The 26,213-nt window shown below is 48.9% G+C and overlaps 1 protein-coding gene across 1 annotated transcript in view; it reads left to right on the top strand.

The window, feature by feature from the left end:
- The window catches only part of LOC146797257 (semaphorin-3A-like), a 366,005-nt gene that overhangs the window by 268,573 nt on the left and 71,219 nt on the right, over positions 1–26,213 (top strand). Inside the window, exons 10-11 of the mRNA XM_085624230.1 lie at positions 9,195–9,339; positions 15,378–15,597. Of these exons, the coding sequence (XP_085480356.1) occupies positions 9,195–9,339; positions 15,378–15,597 (365 nt within the window). The remainder of the gene's footprint in view (positions 1–9,194; positions 9,340–15,377; positions 15,598–26,213) is intronic.

Genomic DNA, 26,213 nt, shown 5'->3' with positions numbered 1-26,213 from the left:
TAAATCTGTCCCCAAGTCCTTACGCCTCCACAGAGCAGGCGCAACGAGGAGAAATATATACATTTCTCCTCGTTTTGTATCTTTCCATGTGTGTTACATTGTGCAGCACACACGGGAAGAGGGAAACACTTTTCAGGATTGTTTAAGTGCAGGAAGGTGCCCCTCTCTGCACAAAAACAATCTTGCAAGCAATGCAGCCACCCTAGCACCATGGTGCAAGGGGGCCTGTGTTGGCACCAGGCAGCCCATTGCGCGCCAGCGCAGTGGAAGAGGGCAGGAATGCGTGGTATTTAATAAATACGGTGCATTCCTGACCTTTCACATTGGCGTAAGGCAGCGCAGCAAGAAGACTTGCGGCGCTGCCCTATTCCGATTCCTTGTAACCACGACCCCAGGTCTTCGGCACCCAGCCAGAGGCTGCGGTATTATTTTACAAATTAAGCACTGCCTGTGCCCCACTGTAGCCAGGGTCATGCACTCCATCTAACAACAGTCAAAAAGATGATTAATGACTCACTTGAAGAAAAAGACAAAAAGGTCGGAACATGAGCACCTGGTTTTCGCCTCAGGTGAACTGATGTTTTGGTGCAGCTGGGCAGATGTGTGGGATGTGGCTCTCCTACATGCAGCTTATGCTTAAATGCGGCACTTTGTCACACTTTAAGTAACTTTTGTTCCGTTTGAGCTAGAATCAAGTTTTTTGTTGTTGAAATCTGCAGATAATGTAGCAAATGGATTAAACTAATAATTATGCGGAAAACGCTTCTACTGCAAAAACTCGTAATTCCAGTGGCCCTGGCTTTCAGTGACCTAATCAATTAATGGCTGATAAGAAGGCTGGTTTCTTTTTTAACTTTCTGCACTACCACCACACCCTTCGCTTTCAGGCAGAGGCACCTCAGAGTCAGTATTAACCATTCAGGGGCAGTTTTGTGTGGGAAAGCTGAGTCCCTGGTGTGGCTGGTAGAAGGCCAGCAGGGTTGCATTCAGATGCAGAGCCCGAATCCTCTCGATTCCTGTACCCCCAGAAGCACTCGTGAGATGCAACAGTGCATTTCTGATGGACAGTTCCTTTAGTTCCCTCTAGATGGCGCCATAATCCCAGATGTGTGACAACACCTCCTGTTAACATATTTAGTTGAAAGACCGTCAGACACAGAGTAAATCAGAGGTCTTCAAACTGTGGGACGCGCCCCCCTGGGGAGGTGTGAATGGGTTCCCAGGGGGGGGGGGGGGGCGCAAAGGCCTCTGCAAGTACATGCACATGAAGATGGCCTGGAAGTGTGGCAATGTTTATTTGCTGCATTTCCTGGCTTTCTTCATTTACTTGGGGCCAAAGGGCTGCTGTGGGCTCGGCTGGGCAGCCTCTGGAGTCTTATCTTCGGCACGGTGGAGTTATTCACAGGTCTTTAAAGACCATTTGCATATTTGCATAACTTTGTAAACTGGTTACCGAGGCTTATTTTTTGTTGTTTCCAGTACCCCCTGGGCCCCCACTCTGCCTATTCCTTACATTTTACATTTACTGCTGTAGTGTGAAAATGCATTTCATGAAAAGGAATATAAAGTTGGGTTGCCAAAAGAAAAAATGCCAGCCATGTGTGTTTAAAGAAAACAATATTTATTCATTTGTAATGTGACTTTTCTGTCTGTTCCATTTACTTATCAGTCATGAATCATTCAGGCCGCCCTAGAACACAATTAAAAGTGCTTTCTATTTATATTTGCTGTTCGAAGTATGCACGGATAAGTGCGGAAAATAGGGATTTAGGTGACTGCTTATTATTGCACCGTCTGCGACATCAAAATAATGAGCTGGCAACCCTAATCATAAGACTGGAAGTTTGTTGCAGGATCAGCACATTATTTATTTCCTCCACCCTCGATCCCTGATTAACGCCATAATAGCAATAGTCTAACTTATATCTGACACCCTACGCCGCCGTCAATAACCTGCTGAGTTACTTCAAGTGCCTGGGAATGCACCCTGCATCAGACAACTCACTCCTCATTCTCACTCTTCACTTTCATGCTCACCCTGCACTCACAGCGCATAGTTATGGATTTCCCGCATTTGCCACATAATCAATCATCTGCTGCATAATTTTCACATCATAAAAAAACTTGTTTCTGGCTCAGACAGTTCAAAAGTTACTGAAAATGCAGCAACGCACGTTACCTTGCAGTGGAAAGCACTTTCTAAAGGTTGACTGGTCACCTTTCTGTTGCTTATTGCTATATGTGGGTGTTGATGTGGTACTGATGAGGAGCAATAAAAGCCAGGCCTGTGTTAACAAGTGTAAAAATGGCAAAATAATTCAGTAATGCTATCACAAAATATGCAGCATTATGCAGCATGGTTCACCTTTGCATGTTGCAGAATTTAGTCAACCATGCTGCATAATTTGGCCTTCTCCTGACGCATAATTCCAATAGCCCTGTTTATAGTGCTAGGCGGTCCCAGCCTGTGGCAGAATCACTGTGAATATGTAAGTTAATATTTTAAACAGTATTTATTTACTCCAAGGTAGGCTGCTGCAAAATGGTGCAGTGATTGAGATAAAACAGGTTCTTACAGAATCTACTTTTTACTAATAAGTAATCAAACTGTATCTAATGCAGACATTTTTGTAAGTGTCTCCACTATTCCAGATCTCAGCTGATAACACCCTTACATTACATCTCAAAAAGAATAGATCTTTGCCACCATAAAGCTTTAAGCAGAGCCACTGGAATTATTCAGCAGAAGAGGACAATATTATGCGGCAGGTTTGTCTAAATTATGCAGCAAGAAAAGGTAAATTATGAGGCACAATGCTCCACATTTTGTGGTTAGTATTATTTCAGTATTTCGTCATTTTAACCCAAGGTAACGCTGTCAGAGGAAATATTTCACCTCATTATTACCAGTTTAACTCCCAAATACAGCAGTTAGCAACTACAAGATTACCAGTCATGCTTTGCAAAGGGCCTTCCACTGCTCCGGAACACTTTGTCACGCTCTAAGTAAGTTCTGTTCCGTTTGAGCTAGAATCAAGTTTTTTGTTGTTGAAATTCACAGATTATGTAGCAAATGCAGTAAACTGATAATTATGTGGAAAACGCTGCTACTGCAAAAACCCATAATTCCAATGGCCCTGGATTTCAGTGACTCAATCAATTAATGGCTGGTAAGAAGGCTGGTTTCTTTTTTAACTTTCTGCACTACCACCACACCCTCCTCTTTCAGGCAGAGGCACCTCAAAGTCATTATTAACCATTCAGGGGCAGTTTTTTTGTGAAAGCTGAGTCCATTGGGTGGCAGGTAGAAGGCCAGCTGGGTTGCATTCAGATCCAGAGCCCTAATCCTCTCGATCCCTGGGGTCTCACTGTAAAGGTCCAGGAGACAGAGGAAAGGAGAGAGATTCATAGGTATTGTCAAAGAGGAGGCCCAGAAAAGAACGCACTGTATGGGGACTCATTTTTGTGTTTACAAATGGCCAGAGACAGCTTCTTCAGAGAGAACCCCCCAAAGAAGGGGACAATATAAGTGTTTTTTAAAGGGACATTCATTAGTGAAGCTGGTACTGCTGCCAGGTGTGTAAGTGACCACTGCTGGTTAATATTAAGGAAGTAGATGAAGCAGGAATAGGACCCAGGGGATACAGAGGCCCACCACATCACAGTTATGATTGTCTACCTTTAGAAAAGGGGCATCGGAGCTTATTTTCCTTTCAAGCATTAGGACCGAGGTGATGATCCGTCATGGAGGGGCAGAGGTAAAAGAGGCAGAGGAGATAGCCTGCTACTCAGGACTGCAGTTATCGTTAGTGCTGCAGGTGTAGTTGCATTGGGGTCAAAGAGTGTGAGGGGCTCACAACACCCCAATTATGGGGAGCAGTTTGTTTGGGATAATATCTGTTTTTGTTTGATGCCTTTGCTGTTTTATAAGTCTCAGATTTAGTGCGGTGCATAAACTATAGAAAAAGTTTTCCTGAAATCATCTCATAAGCCCCTCTCCCTGCACGCAGCCATGTCCCTCCCGCTCCCCCAATCCTTGCCATAAAGTTTTGAAGTGGGGCCCGACCTCAAAACATTTTGCTTAGGGGGCTCAGAGTAAAAAAGTATGAAGACCTGTGGAGTAAATGAACACATCACAGCGGGCGGCAGTGGACTCTCTGCGGGGTCGGGGGGTCTCTCTGCTTCTCATTTGCTGCCCGAGGGAGGGTTTGTGCCAGAGAAGGATAAAATGTGCATTGAGGGGCTCCGTGGCCAGTCGCAGGCATTATACTTTCAAGAGTTGTTGCTAGCAGCTGCTAAAGTCAATGGGCCTGGTTCACAGACTGTGTAGGTGATGCAGTTTTACTACAAAAAACTATTCACAAACAGATGGTTGACACCTCCGCCACGTCTTGATGTTCTTTGTGGAGATATCTGCCAATGGAGGTTTGTTTTAGCAAATGTGAGTGAGACTAGAGGTTGAGGAGAGGAGGTGAAGTGTGGCCTGAGCTTCCAACTTTGGAACTGGGGAACCGGGTTTGAGTCTCAGCGTCGGCTCAACATCCTGTGATTCTAGGCAAATCACTTAATCTGCAACAGACCCTAAAAAACATTTTTTCAGTATAAAGTAGCTGCTGATCATGTAAAGCACGCCAATACCTTTGGATTGAGTTTGCGCTATAAAAAATGCAAAAAAAAATAAAATAATAGTAGAGTGAGGGACTGAGAATGGGGAGGATGAGCGGGGTTTGGGGAGGGACGTGCAAACACGCCCCCGCATTGCGCTGCTTATAACCTCACATACCGGTCCTAGGAAGCTTGTTTTCGGTCCAGGGAAGGCATGGATTAGTAGTTCGGGCTGGACTGTTCCCATGAGGCATAGGGTCAGACTGATTTGCATATGGCCATGTCTGAACTGGGGTGGCAGAGTGAGCAAAAGAACGGTGATGGATCAAACCCAGATCTGTTGACTGGGTGTGAGTGTTTGATTGGTTCTGATGCTCCGTCCATCACCACCCCCTTTTGTACCGCTATAACCTCACATATGACATCACTTATGACATGTTCTATGGCATCATTGATGACATCACTGATGACATCATCAGCTGTGTTTTCCTGCATGTTGCTCTGTAAAGTACTATGGCACTAGAGGTCGGACAGTAAGTACAACATAACTTAGGAGAAGATCAGGTGTCATTACTACCAACACAGAAAAATCTCCCGTTGGTGTTGAAAACAAGCATCATGTGCATTGTTGACCCCGTACATACACTTTACGGCTCGCATAGTTCACATTAACAATCAGCCACAGATATATGGGAAACGCTCATTGAGAACGGTGTTCAATCTGTATAAAACCGCTCAGAGAAACCCAAAATAGGGAATGCCAATTCCAAGCCAAATACCCTGCTACGGAGAGCGTTTATCGGTGTCAAACCCCTGACACACTCAGACCGGCATCAAGACATGAAGTCGATATCAGTAGAGAACTGAGTACTGTCAACAGTGTTTACTCTATGGAAAGAGATCATTCTATACCACACTGCAAACAGTGAAACCTTCATGAGAAATACACCACAGAATATTCAAAAGAATATATTAAGTACAGTACATTCTATGCAACAGCTGTCCAAAAAGACACAATGTGCTAAAAATAACCAATTTCCGTAGGTGCTTAAGATCCTACTACCTGTAGCCTTCACACTGTGGTGAAAACGTTACAGATAGCCCTTCTTCTGGCGCAAAACAAGCATGTGTACATCGGTTAGTACCTGGTGCACACACTCTTCCATGCTAAGGATAAATTATAGACACACTTCTCTCTAATAACTCACAGCTACTTACAAAAGTTAGTATCTACTACATAGAATATATGGCCTCTTGAAAACTTTATGTGCAGAACCAAACCTCTTGTGTGTAACAAAATGAACACAAGCCACCTGTCATCTGCGCAAAGAGTTACTCTTGAAAGCAAACATTTGTAATGTGTTCAGGTCCTCTGCACAGCTACGGTGCATCACGAGCGCATGCTTTTTGCAAACACTTACACCCATTAGCTGACCCAAGCTGTACAAAATTAAGTTGAGAAGTACTATGGTAGCTACCTGACACAATGTAATCTATACAACAAACTAATACGCTCATTGGATGATGTCATCAGCGATGTCATCAATGGTGTCATTTGAGATGTCATCAGTGATGCAATTGATGATGTCTTGGAACATGTCATGAGTGATCTAGTACACTTAAACACATCCCATAGTACTATTGAAGAATCCATCGATGATTCATTATCTTTGAAGAGACGATCAATATTGCGCTTAAATTCTTTTACCTCAATGTCATCTTCTAAGATTTCTGTGTTTAGTTGCTCATTAAGGGGGCCTTTAGTATCCGTAAGATTAAGGATGGTTAAAGAGACTGCAGCATGGTCAGAGACAATTATTGGATAATTCATAACATTTATAGTATATTTTAAAAGAGAAGCGTCAACCAGAAGGTAATCAATACAAGAGAAGCTAGAATAAGGGGAGGAGAAAAAAGTGAAATCGCCACCCGTAGGATTGTGTAATCTCCGTGCATCCAAAGGATGATGAGACGAACACATATTTAGCATATGTTTGCGTGCCCTAGGTGGTCAAACTTTAAAAGCAGAGGGCCCGATTCACAGAACTACCATTTTGGTATTCACAGAAGGCACTTACTCATTTCAGTATTCACAGAAGTTAGGACTCCTAACTTTGGGACTCCTAAATGCCTAGGAGTCCTAACTTTACTACTCCTAAACTGAGAAAAATCCTAACTTTAAGACTTTCGGTATTCACAGAAGGCATTTAGGAATCTCAAAGTTAGGAGTCCTAACTTTTGTGAATACCGAAATGAGTAAGTGCCTTCTGTGAATACCGAAATGAGTAAGTGCCTTCTGTGAATACCAAAATGGTAGTAAGTTTAGGATTTTGTCTTAAGTTAGTTCTGTGAATTGGGCCCAGAATGTCTATCCAAAATAGGATCGAAAGGAAGATTAAAATCACCTTTAACGATTGTTCTTTAATTTTGTGAAATGTCAGTACGTTTTTTTTTATTGCCCGCCAAAAAAGTGGGACATCTATATGTGCAGCATATAAATTCATAACATTTAGATCATCCAAGCCATTAGTCAAACGAGTAAGTAACCATCTTCCTGTGGTATCGTGTTCAGCTGCAACTATATATAAACCAGAACTCTTAGAGATAAGGGTAATAACCCCATTTTTCTTTCCAGAAGCTTTGGAACATGTAGCATCTACTACCCAATCTTTCCTCATAAGAAGAGCTTCTTTAAAACCTATCTTAGTCTCTTGAAGCAAGAACACGTCATCAGATAAACTCTTACTCTTACAATAATCTATACATGGATTATAAATATTGAATAATTCTGGTAAAAGAGTACAAGGGCAATTAAAATAGAGTGATTGACTAAGGGCAGGAGGGAGCTCTCATCAGACCTGGGGTGGACGGTGGTTGCCAGGGTGATGAGTGAGTTGTCAGGTGGCAGTCCATGCAGGAGCAGCGCTGGTATATAGTTGGATTGATTAACAGTGGTGGGTGAGTGATTGACTAATGGCAGGAGGGAGATGGCACCAGCCCTGGGGTAGATGGTGGTTGCCATGGTGATGAGTGAGTTTTCAGGTGGCATCCGTGCAGCAGCAGTACTGTAGTATAGTTGGTTGATTGATATGGGTAGGTGTGTGGTGACTGTGGTTAGGAGGGAGCTGGCATCAACTCAGGAGTAGATGGTGGTTGCCAGGGTGATGAGTGAGTTCTCAGGTGGCAGTCCGTGGACGAGCAGGGGTGTAGTGTTTGATTGACAGTGGTGGGTGGGTGGTTGGCTGGTGTTAGGTGAAGGATGGCAGTGTGGTGCGGCTGATATAGTGTCCTTTGGAAGGCTGTGTGGTGGTGAAGAGCAGATGGTTGATGATGGCCACTCTGGGTTGGACCAGTGGTTGTTTGATGTTTATGGTGAAGAAGATGAAGAAGGTGAAATGTGTTTCTTTCATAGTTTTCTTTAAGGAGTCATTGGGACTTGAAGTCCAAGCGAACATTATTGTTGGATTTGTTGACTCTTGTGCTACAGGTGAGGTCTGTGACCTTCTCGATGAAGGGTTTGCTGGAGTGAGGTCTGTAGATCGGGTCAAAGGCGGGGGTCTGAGAGTCTGAGATGAACAAGTGTGCTGGTGAGTAGCAATTTAGAGTTGATGGCAGTGAGTTCCTGGTTAGAATCGAACCAGCCATGGGGGTCACAGCCCTAGGGGCTCTTTCCCCATCTGTGCCATTGGTGTCCTGTGAGGTTACTGCACACATACTCCGCCTGTGACCATATCCTGTGCGCGGTGCTCAGTGGACATGGCTCCAACTGTGCCGGATCCAAATCTGGATCCACTGATGGAAAACAGCATTTCATCATCACCCTGAAAGCCACAGAGGATCCCATAACCTCTCTCTGGTTCCAAGACCATTAAACTGGACACCAATGCTGCTGTCTTCACAGGAGCAAGGCTCTGCCCTCCTTCCTGTCAGGCCTCGGCCCACTCTGGGGTCTGGGCATGGCAATGTTGACGCATCTGATTCCTGGTTTCAAATTGAAAGAGTGGCTCTGGACAATGTCTCTGCCTTCTTTTCTGGGCTATTTATAAAAAGTCTCAGGTCGACTTACACTCTTCTAGAAATTGATTATGAACTGAATGACCCCTTAGTGCAAGGCTCTGCAGCAGGGTTTGCACCATTGCTTTGCACTTTGACCGGTCCTCATTGAACTGACCAGCGCCACCTTCTGGTAAGAAGGGAAGTTTAGGAATCATGTCTGCAGATTGGCCATAGGGTCCAGACTCCAGTCTGCAGAAGTCTGCTCCTGTCATTGAAATGAAGGGTGAACCATAGCGCCAAGATCATCAATTGTTGACATCGGGGTGCTCAGGTGCACAAGAGGATCCCAACCCCCCCGGGGGTTTAGATTCTACTTAATGTTTGTAAATCAATAGATGGAAAAAACCCCAAGACTTCCGCTCCTGATTGGATAACACTCGATGGGTCACCCACCCCTCTGAATCCACCACATTTGATCGACTTCTTTGTATCGTGTACAAACGCACTCTGACGTCACACTTGCACCATGTGGTTCCTGATCCCACAGATTCCCACTGACCAGTAACTGCACTGTGTGCCTTGTTTCCTTGTAGTAACATCTTGAGTGGCTCTGCCTTGTGTGTCTACAAGATGGAAGAAATTGTGTCCGCCTTCGACGGCCGGTACGCGCACAAGGAGAGTCCGGACTTCAAGTGGACATCGTACCAGGGACGCGTTCCGTCTCCAAGGCCGGGAACGGTGAGAGCCTATGGGGCCAAGAAATGTGTGCGTCTGCACTGCTGCTGGAGTGTCACTGTGCCTTTCGTTCACCTGTGTGCTCTGCTGCTCGAGTGTCACTGTGTCTTCAGTTCACCTGTGTGCACTGCTGCTCGAGTGTTGCTGTGTCTTCAGTTCCCCATGTGCTCTGCTGCTGGAGTGTCACTGTGTCTTTAGTTCACCTGTGTTCACTGCTGCTGGAGTGTCACTGTGTCTTTAGTTCGCTGTGTCTTTAGTTCACCTGTGTGCTCTGCTGCTGGAGTGTCACTGTGTCTTCAGTTCACCTGTGTGCTCTGCTGCTGGAGTGTCGCTGTGTCTTTAGTTCACCTGTGTGCTCGCTCTGCTGCTGGAGTGTCACTGTGTCTTCAGTTCACCTGTGTGCTCTGCTGCTGGAGTGTCACTGTGTCTTCAGTTCACCTGTGTGCTCTTCTGCTGGAGTGTCATTGTGTCTTTTGTTCACCTGTGTGCTCTGCTGCTGGAGTGTCACTGTGTCTTCAGTTCACCTGTGTGCTCTGCTGCTGGAGTGTCACTGTGTCTTTAGTTCACTTGTGTTCACTGCTGCTGGAGTGTCACTGTGTCTTCAGTTCACCTGTGTGCTCTGCTGCTGGAGTGTCACTGTGTCTTTAGTTCACTGTGTCTTTAGTTCACCTGTGTGCTCTGCTGCTCGAGTGTCACTGTGTCTTCAGTTCACCTGTGTGCACTGGTGCTGGAGTGTCACTGTGTCTTTAGTTCACTTGTGTTCACTGCTGCTGGAGTGTCACTGTGTCTTCAGTTCACCTGTGTGCACTGCTGCTGGAGTGTCACTGTGTCTTCAGTTCCCCATGTGCTCTGCTGCTGGAGTGTTGCTGTGTCTTTAGTTCACCTGCGTGCTCTGCTGCTGGAGTGTCACTGTGTCTTTAGTTCACCTGTGTTCACTGCTGCTGGAGTGTCACTGTGTCTTTAGTTCACTGTGTCTTTAGTTCACCTGTGTGCTCTGCTGCTGGAGTGTCACTGTGTCTTCAGTTCACCTGTGTGCTCTGCTGCTGGAGTGTCGCTGTGTCTTTAGTTCACCTGTGTGCTCGCTCTGCTGCTGGAGTGTCACTGTGTCTTCAGTTCACCTGTGTGCTCTGCTGCTGGAGTGTCACTGTGTCTTCAGTTCACCTGTGTGCTCTTCTGCTGGAGTGTCATTGTGTCTTTTGTTCACCTGTGTGCTCTGCTGCTGGAGTGTCACTGTGTCTTCAGTTCACCTGTGTGCTCTGCTGCTGGAGTGTCACTGTGTCTTTAGTTCACTGTGTCTTTAGTTCACCTGTGTGCTCTGCTGCTCGAGTGTCACTGTGTCTTCAGTTCACCTGTGTGCACTGGTGCTGGAGTGTCACTGTGTCTTTAGTTCACTTGTGTTCACTGCTGCTGGAGTGTCACTGTGTCTTTAGTTCACCTGTGTGCTCTGCTGCTGGAGTCTCACTCTGTCTTTAGTTCACCTGTGTGCTCTGCTGCTGGAGTGTCACTGTGTCTTTTGTTCACCTGTGTGCTCTGCTGCTGGAGTGTCACTGTGTCTTTAGATCACCTGTGTGCTCTGCTGCTGGAGTGTCACTGTGTCTTTAGATCACCTGTGTGCTCTGCTGCTGGAGTGTCACTGTGTCTTTAGTTCACCTGTGTGCTCTGCTGCTCGAGTGTCACTGTGTCTTCAGTTCACCTGTGTGCTCTGCTGCTCGAGTGTCACTGTGTCTTCAGTTCACCTGTGTGCTCTGCTGCTGGAGTGTCACTGTGTCTTTTGTTCACCTGTGTGCTCTGCTGCTGGAGTGTCACTGTGTCTTTAGATCACCTGTGTGCTCTGCTGCTGGAGTGTCACTGTGTCTTTAGTTCACCTGTGTGCTCTGCTGCTCGAGTGTCACTGTGTCTTCAGTTCACCTGTGTGCACTGCTGCTCGAGTGTCACTGTGTCTTTAGTTCACCTGCGTGCTCTGCTGCTGGAGTGTCACTGTGTCTTCAGTTCCCCATGTGCTCTTCTACTGGAGTGTCGCTGTGTCTTCAGTTCACCTGTGTGCACAGCTGCTGGAGTGTCACTGTGTCTTTAGATCACCTGTGTGCTCTGCTGCTGGAGTGTCACTGTGTCTTTAGTTCAACTGTGTGCTCTGCTGCTCGAGTGTCACTGTGTCTTCAGTTCACCTGTGTGCACTGCTGCTCGAGTGTCACTGTGTCTTTAGTTCACCTGCGTGCTCTGCTGCTGGAGTGTCACTGTGTCTTCAGTTCCCCATGTGCTCTTCTACTGGAGTGTCGCTGTGTCTTCAGTTCACCTGTGTGCACAGCTGCTGGAGTGTCACTGTGTCTTTAGTTCACCTGTGTGCTCTGCTGCTCGAGTGTCACTGTGTCTTCAGTTCACCTGTGTGCACTGCTGCTCGAGTGTCACTGTGTCTTTAGTTCACCTGCGTGCTCTGCTGCTGGAGTGTCACTGTGTCTTCAGTTCCCCATGTGCTCTTCTACTGGAGTGTCGCTGTGTCTTCAGTTCACCTGTGTGCACAGCTGCTGGAGTGTCACTGTGTCTTCAGTTCCCCATGTGTTCTTCTGCTGGAGTGTCACTGTGTCTTCAGTTCACCTGTTTGCTCTGCTGCTCGAGTGTCACTGTGTCTTCAGTTCACCTGTGTGCTCTGCTGCTGGAGTGTCACTGTGTCTTTAGTTCACTTGTGTTCACTGCTGCTGGAGTGTCACTGTGTCTTTAGTTCACCTGTGTGCTCTGCTGCTGGAGTGTCACTGTGTCTTTTGTTCACCTGTGTGCTCTGCTGCTGGAGTGTGACTGTGTCTTTAGATCACCTGTGTGCTCTGCTGCTGGAGTGTCACTGTGTCTTTAGTTCACCTGTGTGCTCTGCTGCTCGAGTGTCACTGTGTCTTCAGTTCACCTGTGTGCTCTGCTGCTGGAGTGTCACTGTGTCTTCAGTTCCCCATGTGCTCTTCTACTGGAGTGTCGCTGTGTCTTCAGTTCACCTGTGTGCACAGCTGCTGGAGTGTCACTGTGTCTTCAGTTCCCCATGTGTTCTTCTGCTGGAGTGTCACTGTGTCTTCAGTTCACCTGTGTGCACTGCTGCTGGAGTGTCACTGTGTCTTTTGTTCACCTGTGTGCTCTGCTGCTGGAGTGTCACTGTGTCTTTAGATCACCTGTGTGCTCTGCTGCTGGAGTGTCACTGTGTCTTTAGTTCACCTGTGTGCTCTGCTGCTCGAGTGTCACTGTGTCTTCAGTTCACCTGTGTGCACTGCTGCTCGAGTGTCACTGTGTCTTTAGTTCACCTGCGTGCTCTGCTGCTGGAGTGTCACTGTGTCTTCAGTTCCCCATGTGCTCTTCTACTGGAGTGTCGCTGTGTCTTCAGTTCACCTGTGTGCACAGCTGCTGGAGTGTCACTGTGTCTTCAGTTCCCCATGTGTTCTTCTGCTGGAGTGTCACTGTGTCTTCAGTTCACCTGTGTGCACTGCTGCTGGAGTGTCACTGTGTCTTCAGTTCACCTGTGTGCTCTGCTGCTCGAGTGTCACTGTGTCTTCAGTTCACCTGTGTGCTCTGCTGCTGGAGTGTCATTGTGTCTTTTGTTCACCTGTGTGCTCTGCTGCTGGAGTGTCACTGTGTCTTTAGATCACCTGTGTGCTCTGCTGCTGGAGTGTCACTGTGTCTTTAGTTCACCTGTGTGCACTGCTGCTCGAGTGTCACTGTGTCTTTAGTTCACCTGCGTGCTCTGCTGCTGGAGTGTCACTGTGTCTTCAGTTCCCCATGTGCTCTTCTACTGGAGTGTCGCTGTGTCTTCAGTTCACCTGTGTGCACTGCTGCTGGAGTGTCACTGTGTCTTCAGTTCACCTGTGTGCTCTGCTGCTCGAGTGTCACTGTGTCTTCAGTTCACCTGTGTGCTCTGCTGCTGGAGTGTCATTGTGTCTTTTGTTCACCTGTGTGCTCTGCTGCTGGAGTGTCACTGTGTCTTCAGTTCACCTGTGTGCTCTTCTGCTGGAGTGTCACTGTGTCTTTAGTTCACTTGTGTGCTCTGCTGCTGGAGTGTCACTGTGTCTTTAGTTCACCTGTGTGCTCTGCTGCTGGAGTGTCACTGTGTCTTCAGTTCACCTGTGTGCTCTGCTGCTGGAGTGTCGCTGTGTCTTTAGTTCACCTGTGTGCTCGCTCTGCTGCTGGAGTGTCACTGTGTCTTCAGTTCACCTGTGTGCTCTGCTGCTGGAGTGTCACTGTGTCTTCAGTTCACCTGTGTGCTCTTCTGCTGGAGTGTCATTGTGTCTTTTGTTCACCTGTGTGCTCTGCTGCTGGAGTGTCACTGTGTCTTCAGTTCACCTGTGTGCTCTGCTGCTGGAGTGTCACTGTGTCTTTAGTTCACTGTGTCTTTAGTTCACCTGTGTGCTCTTCTGCTGGAGTGTCACTGGGTCTTTAGTTCACCTGTGTGCTCTGCTGCTCGAGTGTTGCTGTGTCTTCAGTTCACCTGTGTGCACTGCTGCTGGAGTGTCACTGTGTCTTCAGTTCCCCATGTGCTCTGCTGCTCGAGTGTTGCTGTGTCTTCAGTTCACCTGTGTGCACAGCTGCTGGAGTGTCACTGTGTCTTCAGTTCCCCATGTGCTCTGCTGCTGGAGTGTCGCTGTGTCTTCAGTTCACCTGTGTGCACAGCTGCTGGAGTGTCACTGTGTCTTCAGTTCCCCATGTGCTCTGCTGCTGGAGTGTCGCTGTGTCTTCAGTTCACCTGTGTTTACTGCTGCTGGAGTGTCACTGTGTCTTCAGCTCCCCATGTGCTCTGCTGCTCGAGTGTCACTGTGTCTTCAGTTCACCTGTGTGCACAGCTGCTGGAGTGTCACTGTGTCTTCAGTTCCCCATGTGCTCTGCTGCTCGAGTGTCGCTGTGTCTTCAGTTCACCTGTGTGCACTGCTGCTGGAGTGTCACTGTGTCTTCAGTTCCCCATGTGCTCTGCTGCTCGAGTGTCACTGTGTCTTCAGTTCACCTGTGTGCACAGCTGCTGGAGTGTCACTGTGTCTTCAGTTCCCCATGTGCTCTTCTGCTGGAGTGTCGCTGTGTCTTTAGTTCACTTGTTTTTACTGCTGCTGGAGTGTCACTGTTTCTTTAGTTCACTTGCGTGCTCTGCTGCTGGAGTGTCACTGTGTCTTTTGTTCACCTGTGTGCTCTGCTGCTGGAGTGTCACTGTGTCTTTAGTTCACCTGCGTGCTCTGCTGCTGGAGTGTCACTGTGTCTTCAGTTCACCTGTGTGCACTGCTGCTCGAGTGTCACTGTGTCTTTAGTTCACCTGCGTGCTCTGCTGCTGGAGTGTCACTGTGTCTTCAGTTCCCCATGTGCTCTTCTACTGGAGTGTCGCTGTGTCTTCAGTTCACCTGTGTGCTCTGCTGCTGGAGTGTCACTGTGTCTTTAGTTCACTGTGTCTTTAGTTCACCTGTGTGCTCTGCTGCTGGAGTGTCACTGTGTCTTTAGTTCACTTGTGTTCACTGCTACTGGAGTGTCACTGTGTCTTTAGATCACCTGAGTGCACTGTTGCTGGAGTGGCGCTGTGTCTTTAGTTCACCTGCGTGCTCTGCTGCTGGAGTGTCACTGTGTCTTTAGTTCACCTGTGTGCTCTGCTTCTGGAGTGTCACTGTGTCTTTAGTTCACCTGTGTGCTCTGCTGGTGGAGTCTCACTCTGTCTTTAGTTCACCTGTGTGCTCTGCTGCTGAGGTGTCACTGTGTCTTTAGTTCACCTGTGTTCACCTGCGTGCTCTGCTGCTGGAGTGTCGCTGTGTCTTTAGTTCAGTTGTGATGAACACACAGACAAGATGAGGCACAAACACACACTTGGAGTGACTTTTCATCCTGAACACACCTTTCACCTGTCCCTTCTCATACCCTTTGAATGTTTTTATGTTTATGCAAATCTCGTTTCATCACCTGCTCTAAGTTACATAATGTGTAATCTACAATGGCAGAGAGCTTGTGTGAGCCACAGTGTCACCAGTATGTGACTGCAGAGTAATTTCTGCTTCTCACAGGACTACTTACGTCTTTGATACCTGCCTTCTCTTACCCGACAGTGCCCCAGCAGCACTCGTGGACATTACCGATCCACGCGCGACTACCCAGATGACGTCATGTTCTTCAGTCGCACCCACCCTCTGATGTACAGCGCCGTCTACCCCATCAACAAGCGCCCACTGCTCGTGCGCGTGGGGGTGGACTACAGGTTCACCAGGATAGTGATGGACCAGGTGGAAGGCGTGGACGGACAGTATGATGTCATGTTCATCGGCACAGGTAAGGTGCACCGTCAAGAGGCCGTGAGTGCCAGCCTGCCTCCCCCCCATATCTACATTAGGGGTGCTAGTCACCTTTCTGGACATCGCAGTAGGCATAAACATGTAGACGCTTTAAACCCTCTGGCCAGACCCCCTGCAGATACTTCATGTGCACAACAGTGTGTCTGACTTAAGTGGACACCAGGTGATAGGTACGCTCTTCATTCTCAGCTGTTGTGTGAGCATGGGGCGCTCCAGTGCCTTGAGGAGAGTCGTCCATGCACAGCTGCGGCACTCTGTGGTGGTTACACCCACTGGGTGTTTGCTGTTCAAAAGTGTTTGCTGAGGGACTGGATGTGCATACAGGGGGTTGGCGAACCAGCATTCAGGGGTACGCGCGGGCTCTAGGACACAAACAAGAATCATCGGGTACATAAAGGTGGCCATCTTTTGAGTACTGGATTCTCTCTAAGTAACATTGCTGACATTGACAAGGCCCTTGTCCTGCTCTGAGGAATTAGGCCCGGGCAGAGCTCGCAGAGTTTCACTCAGCGGAATTCCACAGAGTTACAGAAAAATTCAGTGAGATTCCGCAGAGTTCGGCGAGAGGGTGGAGTCACAAGTCCTTCTAATTGTAACCCACGTTGAAGACACCCTCTGCTCATGCACGGGTTAAAGTGAAGGCTTAAGCATGGCATATTTCATCGGTGCATAAAGACACTGCTCATGCACGGTGAGAAATGAAGGCTCAAGCATGGTGTTTCTTGGCCATATGCATGAAGAGTACACCCTCTGCTCACCCTCTTGCTCATATTTGCGCTGAGTGGTAAACTTCGCTCCGCTGGTGGAGAACTCTGCTCCACCTTCAGAGATTGCAGATTTTTGCCACTCCGCGCTCCACTTGGAGCGTGGAGTTTGGCAAAAACTCCACCACAGAGCGAAGTTTACTAGTGTTCCTCTGGTCACAGGACACAGACCGTGGATCAGTGGAATGCTCGACTGGCAGTGTAATGAGGCAAGAGCTACTGCCGGTCTGTGTCTATGTCTCACACCAACCACCTCCACTTTAGTCAATACCCCTGACTGCCCTGTAGAGTCCGTCCTGTATCCCCTCGCTCCACACCCGACACTCATGCTCTCAGCGCTCAGCATCAGCTGCCATGAAAAATTAAACCAACGACGATCACCATCGCAAAGCAGGTGATGGAATCACAGCCGTGAAGTCACAGCAGAGCACTAGGATCCCTGTGAGAAGTTGGCCTGGTATATGATGCCCACTAGTTAAAGTGATCACCTTGTACCATGCCAAGCAACCCTTATGGTGTGGTTGTAAGTCAACCTTTTCGGACTAGCTGCCCTAGTGGTAGCGTAGGCTAAGCAGTCTTTGAGGCTAAACTCGTGAAGCGTGTTAAGCCAGCTGTTTTACCAAATGCAACCCCCTTTTATACCAATGAAAGGACACCACACAGATATATATTCAAAATATATATGTATTTATTTCTCAAAGTAACCCCTAGTCTCTTTATGAGCACAGGAGCACAAATCGTCAAACAAGATTATCACAGAATACACAGAAGTTGCACGTTATATGGATAGGCCCTGGTGGCCACTCAAACCATATACTAAAATAGTGGTATAAGTACCACGAACAGAAAAGGGAAAAGGCCTAGGGCCTCTAGAATCGCTGGGCCTACAAGGAGCTAACGTCAGTTAGTGACCAGGAGGTCCACGGGTGGCGTGTGCAGAGCAAATAGTCACACGCGTGCTCCCATAGGTTTCAATGGGTGCGTAAAAAGTACAAAGTTACTGCAAAGGAGATCTTCCGGGTTGACTAGGAACTTAAGATTTGGAACACCGGCACTAGAGATGTATTACTACACATGGGCACCGGAGTACCAGCTTTACCTCACCCACAGGAAGCGGGTGCATAGGCCTCAAAGTGCGTCGGGTTTCTTCTATCTGTTCCGTGGAGCTTGAAGACAAAGATGCTGCAGGCGGTCGGTCCGGGAGAGATGCAGTGGATCCAAGAGTGGATCGGAGAGGTTGAAGACCTGTAAGCAGAGGGGACAGTGTTCACAGTCACTAGCCAGTGACCAGCGTGGCACCAGGTGGGTACCAGGCAATGTCGGGTGCAAACAGGTGATGAGGGGTAGCTTGTCTCCGCAGCCACGTGGTCCCTGAAGGTCGACGACGTCCAGGAGTCGGCTCACGAGCTGTCCCACGCAGGCTCTCGCTGTCGGCGGTGTCGGCAACTTGATCGAAGCAAACAAGCCTTGGCAAAAGCAATTGCAGGAGGATTCGGAAATCAGCTGTTGGCTCTGACCAGCAAGGTCAGAGGGATTGCTCCTTTGGAGGGGAGCAAGGGCCAGTCTGGAGCAACCAGACCAGCGGTGTTTGTCGTAGATTTCGTCGCCAAGATGGCCACTAGCCAGCGGGCCAGCAACCGGTTAGGCGCGTCGAGTGGCAAAATGCAGAAGGGCCCCACGCAGATCGTGGAGATGCTGGAGGGCTCACCTTTGGTGCAGATGCTGCTCGAGGGTTGGGCTTCTCAGGACCCAAAGCACAACTTGGAGGGAGCCTCGGTTGTTGCACTTGTCAGCTTGTCGTGGTCGTTCCAAGATGGCTGGCTCCACGTGTCTCGGTGCCTCCACGGGTCTCCTCTTTTCAGGGACTGTGGATCGGGCGGTGAGAGGTCGGGAGGTCCAGGTCTTGTCAGTCTCTGGGCTCGGGCTCCGGCGGGAGGCGGCGGCAAAGCAGACGTTGATGCGCTGGATGGTGCTTGCGTTAGCAAGGTGGTCACTCCCTGACCACAGGGGAGATTTTCTTCAGTCTTCTGTGCAGCAGAATGTCGAAGTTCCCGTCTTCTTCTTAGTTTCAAGTTGATTCCAGGATGTCTGAAGTCTTAGGACACAGCTCCTACCTTTAAGCGGATTCTAGGGGCCGGACTACCTGCTAGGTCCCTCCCTATGGGTGGGACCAGGAAGGGGGGTGGTTACACCCCCAATCCTTTGTCCAGCTCGCCCCAGGCCCGGGACTGGTGTGCCCCAGGACCGGTTTGAACTGGCATGTGCACCGAGGCTCCTTGTGAGCCACAGGCATGTCTGGTTTCTTTCAAGCCCTACCTGACCAATACACAAAATCCTGTCTGGGGTGGTGCACGCACCTCCCCTGGCAGGAAACCCTTTGTCCACACCTCCCAAGCTGGAAGGACTCCCAGCAGCAGGAGGGCAGACTTGTGTCTGTGGTGGCAGCATCCATTTTGTGGAGCTGAGGCTATGTCTGATTTTACCCGGGTTTCAGGTACTGTACATGTCGTGTCCCTCTAGAAGGGTGGAATGCTAACCCCGTCGCCAGAATTGGCGAGGGGTTAGTATTCCAATTCGTATGACACCTTACTCGACATGTTTTGATAAAGCCAAACCAAAGATAGCATTTAACCGCGAGGTTCATAATGCACTTAAGAGTATATGGTATGACGATATCTGGAAACAGTAGAAGGAAGTTGTTCCGACCACTGCAGACAGGCTCAGCTCATGCCAGAGCACCATCTCACATGGAACCAAGCACTCTGCCTTCAGGATTGTTAAGGCCTGCCATAGGAGTGACTTATAGGTTACCATGTGTCCCATTTAAGGTTAGGTATAGGTATACTACACCTAAGTAAGAGGTGATTACACCAACTTACCCCAGCTGAGTGATCAGCCAGTTGTGTCAGATTGTTAGGCCAAGCCTGGGGTGGCATAATACATGCTGCAGCCCTTGGCAGGCCTTGGGTACACCAATGCCCTGGGTACCTAGTGTACACTGGTACAGGGGCTGACAGGGTGATCCAACCAATTGGGTATGTACCTAGGGTACATGGAGTCCATTTTAAAGAAAGAACAGCCAGGCTGAGATCCTGAATAGCAGGATCTCAGGCCAACTAAGTCGAAAAACCAGCTAGACACTAGGCAAAAATTTGGGGGTAACCATAGTCAGATATCCACCTTCCTACACAACCCCCCCCCCAAACGAAGGGAGATAAGGCTGACCTTGACCAGGTAAGCCTATATTGCCCAAGTGGCCATATAAGGAGGAACCAGCACTGGCATGGTTACCCCCTGTCTCATGGTCCACTAAGCAATCCCTCACCCTAAGGGTATCAGAGGGTCTCCACCATAGGGAATCTCTACCTTTGGTGTGTCTTGGCAAAGTAAAAGGCTGGTGTTGAGATGGAGTACTGAAGTGAGTGTCCTCAAAGTGAGGCCTCAGCTTCCTCCAATCCCCCTCCACCATGGATGCCTTTCTTTCCTTAACTGAGTTGCACTGTGCTCTCAGGGTCAGCCTCTGGCTACCTAAAGCTGGAGGCTGGGTCCCTTTTGTGGGCTTACTGGAGGGACAGGTCAGGTCTGGGGCCCTAAGGTCCCATGTTTGCCTGTACCCAACAGAATCCCTCTGGGGGAGGTCCCTAACTACCTGTAAAGGAGATCCCTCAGGAATGTGTTTACCCATCACCTGACTAGGGCTACTAGCCAGGCAATCCTCATTCTTTTGATGGGGGGGTTCTTGTGGACAGGGGCCCTCTTGGGGTCCACTGGCCTCTCTGACCTCTGCAGCCCTGGGCTGACTGAGGCAGGGTAGAGAGAGGCAGGCTACCTGCACCAGACTGGGTCCCACCTTGGAAGGGGCCACTGACATCAGAGGCTCTGCCAGGCCAGGCCTGGCTACCTCTGGGGGCAGTTCCTTCACAAGGGGTGAGGTCAGCTCCCTGAGGAGGCTGACTTTTTCCTAATGTATGGGGAGAGGGAGACTTTTCTTCCTCCCCACTACTCTCAGTTTGTGTGGAGTGATCCATAGTTTCAGGCTTCACTACACCTATGTCAGTCTGAGTATAGGCTGAGACCATTACAGCCTTGCCAACCTTTTCAGGGGGGCACTCAGTTTGTGTTTGAGCTGTGACTGTCACAGCTCTGCCAGTCTCTACAGGGAAGTCTGTCTGTGCCTGGGCTGTGGCTACCACTGCCCTTCCAACCTTTCCAGGGAGGAAATCTATTTGGACAGGGGTTGTGAATGGCACAACCCCACTAACTTTTTGTGAAAGGCCTACCATTTTAGAATGGGTGTCTTGTTCAACTCCAGCCCAAGCTGAGAGTTCTAAGTCATTCCCCAGTAAGCAGTCTACAGGCAAGGTTGGGGACACTGCTACCCTTTTAGGGCCAGTGACCCCTCCCCAGCTGAGACATACCTCTGCCATGGGATGACTGTTTTGTTTGCCATCAATGTTAGTCACCTGGTAGGAGAAACCAGGCAAAAGCTGCTCAGAGGGAACTAGCCAATGGGCCACCATTGTGATGCTAGCTCCAGTGTCTCTGTAGGCCTCAGCTTTTGTACCATTGATGTAGGGCTCCTGTCTGTACCTACCCAAAGTGTTGGGACAGGCAGTGAAGTTGGCAAACCCCATGCCACCATCACAGACAAGAGTGGTTGCTGTAGGGGAATTGGCTAAGCCAGGGTCCCCCTGTGTTCCCCAAGTAAACCCACCCAAATTTTTGGGGGCACTCCCACCACCTGGGGGATTACTGCTGACAGTAATAGGTGGTGTGACAGGAGTAATTGGAGGAACAGTTTTGTTTTTAGCCCTTGGGCAACCGCTGTCAGTTTTCCAATGCCCAGGAGTTTTACACTCATGGCAGTAGGGCTTTTTAGCTGTGGTAGAGGAGGGAGCTTGGGACCCACCACCCTGTGTGGAGTTTTGGGGCCCTGAGGAAGGTTTCTCTTTTTCTTTATCCCCACCCTCCTCTTGAGGCTTGGTGGTATCTTTCTTTTGGTCACCACCCTGGTTTTTAGGCCTGATCCTGGTCCTGACCCATTTATCTGCCCTCTTTCCCAATTCTTGGGGAGAGGTCAAATCTGAGTCTACCAGGTGTTGATGGAGAAGCTGGTTTTGACAATTACTTAAAATCTGCTCTCTCATCATCAAATTGTACAATCCTGTATAGTCAGACACCTTACTTCCCAGCAACCAACCCTCCAAAGCCTTAGTGGCACATTCCACATATTCAGACCAGTCCTGAGTCTGTGTCTTCTGGGTGTCTCTGAACATTAACCTGTACTGTTCAGTGGTCAAGCCTAACCCATCAACTAGGACACTCTTCAGGACTCTGTAATTTCTGACATCCTCTTCTCTAACAGTGAGGAGTCTATCTCTGCCTCTCCCCTCAAAGGAGAGCCATAAGATTGCTGCCCACTGGTCTTCAGGAACCTGCTGCACTTTGCAGGCTCTCTCAAGAGCAGTCATCCATTTGTGGATGTCATCCCCACTTTTGTAGGGGGGCACAATCTTGGACAGGTTCCTATTGTCAAAGACCCTATCTTTGTCCCTAGGGACATTGCTGCCACCAGTGGGTATAGACCCACTCTCTCTAGGCTGCCTAGCCTTGTTCAGTTTTTCTTCCATCAGGGCTACTTCTAGCTCCTGCTTCCTGATCCTCAGCTGGGCTTCCTGCATTCTGGCCTCATGTTCCCTCCTCTGAGGGGTGGTCATCCTTTTCCTGGAGTGACCTTGAGAGCCTCTAGAGCCATGAGAAGCATTGGAGTCACCTGAGCGATTCCTTTGCCTCCCAAGCCCTGTGTTAAGTCCACTGGGGAGATCCAATGGGGTGAACCCATTGTCAGTCCCCAATAGCCTTAGTTTAGCTGGGCCAAGTATAATACTTGGCACTGGGCTAGTTCTCCCTTCATCATCACTACTTTCTGTATCCTCACCACTTTCCTCCCCTGTAGTATGGTTCTCATCTAAGGGATGGCTATTGGAACTGGGTACCTCTGTAGTATCTTCAGAAGGGGGGCCTCCTGTTCCTGACCCTAAGGGGGCTAACTGGGAAGCTTTCTTGAGTGCTCTCTGATTCTCATCATTCTGTAAGAGCTCTCTGAGCTCAGCAGAGTTTGGGTTCTTGGGCTGTTTAAGGCCTCTAAGAGTTGCCAAATGCCTGAGCTCATTCTGGTTAAGGGTAGCAAAGCTGGATGGTGCCCTCTGGGGGTCACTCTCAACAGAGATGGGTACAGTGGACCCCTCTGCCCCAGCCATTGCTCTTAAGTGTGGGTGGATGTGTTGCAATCTACCTACACTTGGGTTTACCTACTAAACCTATCTAGTAGTTGTAGTCAGGGTGTGCTACTCCCTTTGCTCTACAACAACTAAGTTCAGTAGAACTTATGTATATCTAATCTTGTTTTATATGTACCTACAGGTACCTATGTGATCTTTCAATTGGTAACCAAGAGATTACAATGGTAAAACACAGCAAGCTCAAATCCAACCGCTGCTCACCAATGTGAGAAGTTGGCCTGGTATATGATGCTCACTAGTTAAAGTGATCACCTTGTACCATGCCAAGCAACCCTTATGGTGTGGTTGTAAGTCAACCTTTTCGGACTAGCTGCCCTAGTGGTAGCGTAGGCTAAGCAGTCTTTGAGGCTAAACTCGTGAAGCGTGTTAAGCCAGCTGTTTTCCCAAATGCAACCCCCTTTTATACCAATGAAAGGACACCACACAGATATATATTCAAAATATATATGTATTTATTTCTCAAAGTAACCCCTAGTCTCTTTATGAGCACAGGAGCACAAATCGTCAAACAAGATTATCACAGAATACACAGAAGTTGCACGTTATATGGATAGGCCCTGGTGGCCACTCAAACCATATACTAAAATAGTGGTATAAGTACCACGAACAGAAAAGGGAAAAGGCCTAGGGCCTCTAGAATCGCTGGGCCTACAAGGAGCTAACGTCAGTTAGTGACCAGGAGGTCCACGGGTGGCGTGTGCAGAGCAAATAGTCACACGCGTGCTCCCATAGGTTTCAATGGGTGCGTAAAAAGTACAAAGTTACTGCAAAGGAGATCTTCCGGGTTGACTAGGAACTTAAGATTTGGAACACCGGCACTAGAGATGTATTACTACACATGGGCACCGGAGTACCAGCTTTACCTCACCCACAGGAAGCGGGTGCATAGGCCTCAAAGTGCGTCGGGTTTCTTCTATCTGTTCCGTGGAGCTTGAAGACAAAGATGCTGCAGGCGGTCGGTCCGGGAGAGATGCAGTGGATCCAAGAGTGGATCGGAGAGGTTGAAGACCTGTAAGCAGAGGGGACAGTGTTCACAGTCACTAGCCAGTGACCAGCGTGGCACCAGGTGGGTACCAGGCAATGTCGGGTGCAAACAGGTGATGAGGGGTAGCTTGTCTCCGCAGCCACGTGGTCCCTGAAGGTCGACGACGTCCAGGAGTCGGCTCACAAGCTGTCCCACGTAGGCTCTCGCTGTCGGCGGTGTCGGCGACTTGATCGAAGCAAACAAGCCTTGGCAAAAGCAATTGCAGGAGGATTCGGAAATCAGCTGTTGGCTCTGACCAGCAAGGTCAGAGGGATTGCTCCTTTGGAGGGGAGCAAGGGCCAGTCTGGAGCAACCAGACCAGCGGTGTTTGTTGTAGATTTCGTCGCCAAGATGGCCACTAGCCAGCGGGCCAGCAACCGGTTAGGCGCGTCGAGTGGAAAAATGCAGAAGGGCCCCACGCAGATCGTGGAGATGCTGGAGGGCTCACCTTTGGTGCAGATGCTGCTCGAGGGTTGGGCTTCTCAGGACCCAAAGCACAACTTGGAGGGAGCCTCGGTTGTTGCACTTGTCAGCTTGTCGTGGTCGTTCCAAGATGGCTGGCTCCACGTGTCTCGGTGCCTCCACGGGTCTCCTCTTTTCAGGGACTGTGGATCGGGCGGTGAGAGGTCGGGAGGTCCAGGTCTTGTCAGTCTCTGGGCTCGGGCTCCGGCGGGAGGCGGCGGCAAAGCAGACGTTGATGCGCTGGATGGTGCTTGCGTTAGCAAGGTGGTCACTCCCTGACCACAGGGGAGATTTTCTTCAGTCTTCTGTGCAGCAGAATGTCGAAGTTCCCGTCTTCTTCTTAGTTTCAAGTTGATTCCAGGATGTCTGAAGTCTTAGGACACAGCTCCTACCTTTAAGCGGATTCTAGGGGCCGGACTACCTGCTAGGTCCCTCCCTATGGGTGGGACCAGGAAGGGGGGTGGTTACACCCCCAATCCTTTGTCCAGCTCGCCCCAGGCCCGGGACTGGTGTGCCCCAGGACCGGTTTGAACTGGCATGTGCACCGAGGCTCCTTGTGAGCCACAGGCATGTCTGGTTTCTTTCAAGCCCTACCTGACCAATACACAAAATCCTGTCTGGGGTGGTGCACGCACCTCCCCTGGCAGGAAACCCTTTGTCCACACCTCCCAAGCTGGAAGGACTCCCAGCAGCAGGAGGGCAGACTTGTGTCTGTGGTGGCAGCATCCATTTTGTGGAGCTGAGGCTATGTCTGATTTTACCCGGGTTTCAGGTACTGTACATGTCGTGTCCCTCTAGAAGGGTGGAATGCTAACCCCGTCGCCAGAATTGGCGAGGGGTTAGTATTCCAATTCGTATGACACCTTACTCGACATGTTTTGATAAAGCCAAACCAAAGATAGCATTTAACCGCGAGGTTCATAATGCACTTAAGAGTATATGGTATGACGATATCTGGAAACAGTAGAAGGAAGTTGTTCCGACCACTGCAGACAGGCTCAGCTCATGCCAGAGCACCATCTCACATGGAACCAAGCACTCTGCCTTCAGGATTGTTAAGGCCTGCCATAGGAGTGACTTATAGGTTACCATGTGTCCCATTTAAGGTTAGGTATAGGTATACTACACCTAAGTAAGAGGTGATTACCCCAACTTACCCCAGCTGAGTGATCAGCCAGTTGTGTCAGATTGTTAGGCCAAGCCTGGGGTGGCATAATACATGCTGCAGCCCTTGGCAGGCCTTGGGTACACCAATGCCCTGGGTACCTAGTGTACACTGGTACAGGGGCTGACAGGGTGATCCAACCAATTGGGTATGTACCTAGGGTACATGGAGTCCATTTTAAAGAAAGAACAGCCAGGCTGAGATCCTGAATAGCAGGATCTCAGGCCAACTAAGTCGAAAAACCAGCTAGACACTAGGCAAAAATTTGGGGGTAACCATAGTCAGATATCCACCTTCCTACAATCCCCTTCAGATTGTTTCTAGGGGTGGGTGGTTAACTCCACTCCATCAGCGGAGTTTGCAGGGTTTGGACATTTCCATGCTCCCAGTTCAGAAAAAAACTCAGATTCCGCCGCGTGGAGGAGTTTGCCCCCCACTGTCCACCCCTAAAACTACCAGGAAGCTCCGGTGACATTGAAGAGGAACCAAGTCATTGCTGCGAAGCCGACCTTCACCCGCGGGCCATTTCACAGCGCAGTTTCATATCCCGCACACAATAAAACAAATAATACGGAGTCAGATTAAAACAATAATGGTATTTTTATTGAACTTTACATATAATTGGGTTAGAGTATTTCTAAGCGTCCAATACAGTAAAATTAAAAAAAAGCACTTTTCTTCATGCGATTCTTTAGTGAAATACATTTCACTATAAAGCTATTAATCATACTGTAAGCAAAGGTGAAGCAATAAAGAAGATTTGTTTAACGGCATTGGAATTATGAAGACTGCTGCCTCTTCCAAGATGGCTGCTAAATGATGAGGCTTCCGGCACAGGATCTTCTCTGTTTGGCTCACCTTACACGCGGTTCAACC

This window comes from Triturus cristatus, chromosome 9 (genome assembly GCF_964204655.1).
Source record: "Triturus cristatus chromosome 9, aTriCri1.1, whole genome shotgun sequence".
NCBI lineage: Eukaryota > Metazoa > Chordata > Amphibia > Caudata > Salamandridae > Triturus > Triturus cristatus.
Note: the sequence above shows the minus strand (reverse complement) of the source record. Positions and strands in the feature narration are given on the sequence as shown.